General features: G+C 35.4%; 1 protein-coding gene across 1 annotated transcript in view; it reads left to right on the top strand.

Annotated features, from left to right (window-relative positions):
- The window catches only part of LOC106517146 (mucin-5AC), a gene marked incomplete at its 3' end in the record, with an annotated part of 10735 nt that extends 4754 nt beyond the window's left edge, over positions 1 to 5981 (top strand). The window contains 12 exon segments of the mRNA XM_014007860.1: positions 168 to 311; positions 397 to 456; positions 2810 to 3054; positions 3251 to 3315; positions 3405 to 3547; positions 3632 to 4029; positions 4178 to 4242; positions 4329 to 4471; positions 4565 to 4908; positions 5093 to 5157; positions 5255 to 5391; positions 5607 to 5981. Of these exon segments, the coding sequence (XP_013863314.1) occupies positions 168 to 311; positions 397 to 456; positions 2810 to 3054; positions 3251 to 3315; positions 3405 to 3547; positions 3632 to 4029; positions 4178 to 4242; positions 4329 to 4471; positions 4565 to 4908; positions 5093 to 5157; positions 5255 to 5391; positions 5607 to 5704 (1907 nt within the window).

A 5981-nucleotide genomic window follows, 5' to 3' on the forward strand; every position in this document is an offset into this window, starting at 1 on the left:
CATACATACATACATACATACATACATACATACATACATGTTGGAAATCAATTAAATGATTTATTTCTTTTTATTTTGCACTTACTACATGGTCTAGATTTTAATTTAATCTACAATTAATGTAATTGTAAGATAGAAAGGAATTTTAATTTTCTGTTGCAGACAAGGATCCGTCGTGGTAGATGCTGATCTGCTATTCAATAATGTGACAGTTCTACCAAATACTAGTGATGTGGCTCAAACGTTGGTGAATGCTTCCTCTGCAGCAAATTTCTCCCTCTCTGTCAATGTGTCTACTATAGCTGCAGAAAGTAAGGAATCACATATTCACAAAATGTCAAGTGTTGCAATTACTGTAACATAATCACATTTTTTTGTGTGTTATTCTATTTTTAGATGTTTTGGTACCAGCTATAAATACAACTACCACACCTATGATTTCAACAGTAGTCACAGGTATGTTTGTGATATGTTTTATATTGACATTTTTTATTTCGTCTGTTGGATTATTTTATTACCAAATGTAGTTCTAACAATCAATATAATTCCAGTATACATTTATTTATTTKAAGTTGTCTAAAGTTAAAGGTTAAATTAAAAAGGTTTCACCACCAGTATCTACAATACTTAAAGCAAATTCAGTAACAATCAACATGACCTCACATCTGCTGAGAGCAACTGATTTACTAGTTAGTCCAAAATTTACTGCATTCAACACAACCTCTACACTACTCAATATAACTTTATCTACATTCAATGCAACTCTTCCACCAGTCGTTACAACTTCATCAACATTCAGCATCACCTCAACACCACTCAATGCAACTTCACCACCAGTTAGTGCAACTTCACCACCAGTCAATGCAACTTCACCAGCCTTTATTAAAACTCCACCATCCAACATAACCTCACCACCACTCAATGCAACTTCTCCACCAGTCAATGCAACTTCACCAGCAGTCATTACAACTCCACCATTCAACATGACCTCACCACCACTCAATGCAACTTCTCCACCAGTCAATGCAACTTCACCAGCCGTCATTACAATTCCACCATTCAACATGACCTCACCACCACTCAATGCAACTTCTCCACCAGTCAATGCAACTTCACCAGCAGTCATTACAATTCCACCATTCAACATGATCTCACCTCCACTCAATGCAACTTCACCAGCAGTCATTACAATTCCACCATTCAACATGATCTCACCTCCACTCAATGCAACTTCACCAGCAGTCATTACAACTCCAAAACCATTCAACATGACCTCACCACCACTCAATGCAACTTCTCCACCAGTCAGGTCAACTTCACCAGCAGTCAACACAACCTCACTTTTGATTAATACAACAGGTAATTTATTTATTATGTCATTGCCTTATCCAAGAAATCACAGCATTTTAGGATATATTTTATGATTTTTTATAATGTATTTAATTTATATTAAAGATTATAGCCGCTCACAGACCTCATTCACTTTTCTACATGCAGCACGTTATTTTAAAAATGTAAAATTGCAAATGTACTGCAGCTAGTCAAAGATTTTATTTTTTTTGTGAACACTAATAAACCTGTCCAATGTTATAGTTTAGGACACTTCACCCTTTTTAGTGGCTCAAATGATCACATCATATCCTTATCCAACAGTAAATTCTAGCTAATTGTCAGACTATATTATAAAACAAACCTTTTAAGTTTTAATTGTCTTGATAAAGAGATAAAACCATTTGTAACCACTTTTTCTACAGAATACATATTAAAATAATATTCTCAGCGATGGTGAGATTGAAATATTGGTACCACTTTACAATAAGGCTCCTCTTCTAGATGGCTCATACATAGATTATAGTTTTTTAAATTCATCTGTAAAAACTTTATAAATCAATAATGAATGTTTATTATGCATTAATTAAGGACAAGAAAGAGACAAAACTGTTAGGTTTCTTGCCAAATAGTGAGCCAAATCTGTTCATGTACACATTGCATCTAAAGGTGCTATATTAAACATTTCAGACTTACTTAATACTTGTAAGCATAATAATGATTTGGAAACACATGTTTTTTTATAATATTGTACTGTATTACTGCATTATACATATCCACAATTATCAAAGTGAGCCTTATAATAAAGTGTAATACATTAAGTACACTATTTATTAATGACTAATAAACGTGTATAAATGTTAGTAAGTGGCCTTCATAATAGTGTACTGTTTTACACTTTACAATAAGGTTCSCTCATTATTAGTCATTAATAAATAGTGTACTGTTTTATACTTTACAATGTAACTTAATATGAACATAAACAGATTTGGCTCACTATTTGGCAAGAAACCAGACAGTTTTGTCTCTTTCTCGTCCTTTAAGTAGTGCATAATAAACACCTATTAATGATATTTATAAAGTGTTAACAAATGAATTAATGACCTATCTATAAACTATTTATAAGCCATTTATAAGGGGAGCCTTGTTGTAAAGTGGAACCAAAGTATTTTATTAACACATTTTAGGATTTCATACTTTAATATTTTTATTTAGGCATTTTGTTTTGTCAACCTAATGAAAATAAACCCATCCTTACTTACTACACCACAACTTATTACATCCCCATCACTCAGTGGAGTATTGACACCAATCTTCACTTTGTTTACACCTGCTAATGAATTGTCTGGTAGCCTGTTTAAATGTGTGAGTTTTGTCAACCCTTTTCTGCAGCATAAGACTATACAGTAACATGACTTTTTTTCCTACTTGCAAAGTTTGATAGGGACAATAAAATAATTCACTTGTGTCAATTACCCAGCAATAAATGCAGCAACCAACGGAACAACTCTTACTTCTGCAACAACTCTGACATCAGCAACTTCCAATGGAACTGCTACTACCATAACTACAGTGTCCCCCACCACCACAGCAAACACAGCTCCTCCTACAGCTGACGAAGGAGCCCTGAGTTTTAGGTTTAGTCTGAATCAAACTTTTACAAATGATCTTTCTGATTCACGCACACCGGGGTTTCAAGCTTTGGCCACCAGTGTGGTCAATGAGGTAAGTTTTTCTATGATGTATTTTAATATATATCAGTGTGCATACATCTCTGAAGTATATTAGTTTATATTTAAATTTGTAGTCACAATACACACAGGATTATCACAGGACCTTTCAAATGCAACAAAACAAAACAGCCGTATTTTGAGGAGACCTGTTATACAGTATTTGAAGTTCCTGTAATGTCGTTTTTCAGGTAAACAGAGTGTGCAGACTTGTCTATGGAGGRCGTTTCCTTCGCTCTCTTGTCAATGCATTCAGGTTAGAAAAAACTACTTATTTGAGTTTTCAAGAAGACATTTTGGTTTAATTGCAATAATAATAATAATGTATCTCTTTTGTAATCACAGGAGCGGATCTGTGATTCCAGACATGACTCTTGTGTTCAATAGCAGTAGCGCTGTCCCCACGGCAGCTGATGCAACTACAAATCTTGGCAATGAACTTGTCAACAGTACAGTCCTGAATATTATACCAGGCAGTGTCAGTGCATGTAAGTATAAAGACAATAATAAGCTCAGTTTTATAAATTATACTACATTATTATATTTATTGATAATCTTTTGGTTTTGTACAGCCACCACTAATGTTACTACTACAGCTGCTCCTTCCACGGCACCATCTACTACTAACAATGTAACAGCTGCTTCAACTGCTACTACAAATACAACATCGGCAACAACTGCTACTACAAATGCAACATCGGCAACAATTGCTACTACAAATGCAACATCTGCAACAACTTCTACTACAAATGCAACATCAACAACTACCACTGGAACAACTGCTACTCCTGCAACGACTGCTACCACCGGAACTACATTAGCCCCCACCACCACAGCAAACACAGCTCCTCCTACAGCTGACGAAGGAGCCCTGAGTTTTAGGTTTAGTCTGAATCAAACTTTTACAAATGATCTTTCTGATTCAACCTCGCAAGTGTTCCAAGTCTTGGCCATTAAAGTGATCAACGAGGTAAGAATTTTCCGTGGTGTATCAATGTGCATACATCTCTAGTTAAGACTTCTAGGCTTATCACAGAACCTTTCAAATGCAACAAAACAAAACAGCTGCATTTTGAGGAGACCTGCTGTATTTGAAGTTCCATAATGTTGTTTTTCAGGTAAACAGAGTGGGTAGACTTGTCTATGGAGGACGTTTCCGTCGATGTCGTGTCAATGCATTCAGGTCAGAATAAAATGTATTTATTTGTATTTTCAAGAAAAACATTTTGGTTCATTTACTTTAAAAATGTCTCTCTTTTGCAATCTCAGGAGCGGATCTGTGATTCCAGACATGACTCTTGTTTTCAATAGCAGTAGCGCTGTCCCCACGGCAGCTGATGCAACTACAAATCTTGGCAATGAACTTGTCAACAGTACAGTCCTGAGTGTTATTCCAGGCAGTGTTATTGCATGTAAGCTTAAAGATAATGAGCTCATAAATGTATGTCTGTTTCACAGATTTAATAGAGTATTACATTTATTGATAAACTTTTGGTTTTGTACAGCCGCCACTAATGTTACCACTACAACTGCGCCTTCCACGGCACCATCTACCAATGCAACAGCTGCTTCGACTGAAACAACTGCTTCGACTGCTACAACTGCAGCCACAAATGCAACATCGGCAACAACTGCTTCTACAAGTGCAACATCTGCAACAACTGCTACTACAACTACCACAACCACAACAATTGCTTCAACTACTATAGCATCCACGAACACAGATCCACCTGCAGCAAATGAAGGAAGACTTGGTCTAAGATTCCGCATGGACAGAACATTTACATCAGATTTACAAAACTCAGCTACAGTAGCTTTCAAGGCACTAGCTACTGAGGTGGTTGGAGAGGTAAGACTAAGATTGCACTATAACTATTTCCAGCAGTTGACCTGCCAACCATAAATAAACGTAAATGCATTTGAAGGTCTTGTAAGTAAATAGAGATCTCTGATTGCTAATAATTAATGGAAAATAAATTGTTATTAATAAGTAATCTTCTGTGCTGCTATTTACCAGTATTACTTCCTTTCAGGTTAACAAGGTGTGCAATAACCTCTTTACACCATTTTTCCGTCGCTCCCGAGTCGAATTCTTCTCGTAAGACCTGTATTTCTTCCACTGACTGATTCTGTTTTCTACATTTTGTTATTGGCATGCTTTTCTAAGTGTAGCTTTATATGTTTTGTCATTGTAGGAATGGATCTATAGCTACAAACATGACTCTCATATTCGTGAACAGCACCACAGTGCCTTCAGCAGATTCTGCCACTCAACAGTTAAGCAAAGCGCTTAATGGCACAACCCTAAATGTTATACCAGGCAGCGTCTTTGGTAAGYCACAACATAATTAAATGAATTGGATATATTATCATAAATAACAAAAGGGGGCAAATASAATGAAAGTTTGCAAAACTGTGATTAATTATGACTTTAAAAGCAAAATGAAAGGGTGTATTAGTAATCTATTGAAAATATACTGTTTGTTGAACTGGTATAATTAAATTAAATGAACTGCACTAATACATATGCATTTTCTAATATTTCAGCATCATCAGCAGGCGGTCTTCCTCTACCCACAATGAGCACACTGACAGTCTTCTCACTAACTATGCTGGCTCTCGTACAGAGRCAGTTCAGCTCCTAGTACTCAGAAGATACAATGTTGTTTGGCTGAGTGACAAACAAAAATGACAAAACAGTTGTGCATTATGAAATTTGCCATGATGTCATGTGGTAAAAAGATGTGTCTTGTGTGTCAAAGAATAAGACAGTTATACAGTATTTTCCTATTTTGTTGTATTTAAGATACTAATCAAAAATAATTCTAATTTAAAACATATTCAGTGTATCTGTTTCTGTCAATGTTTTTTTTTTTTTGAAAAGTGTATGTTTCTTTGATTTTTGTTTTGTAGTTACTAAAA

Source organism: Austrofundulus limnaeus, unplaced genomic scaffold (genome assembly GCF_001266775.1).
Source record: "Austrofundulus limnaeus strain Quisiro unplaced genomic scaffold, Austrofundulus_limnaeus-1.0 Scaffold45, whole genome shotgun sequence".
Classification (NCBI taxonomy): domain Eukaryota; kingdom Metazoa; phylum Chordata; class Actinopteri; order Cyprinodontiformes; family Rivulidae; genus Austrofundulus; species Austrofundulus limnaeus.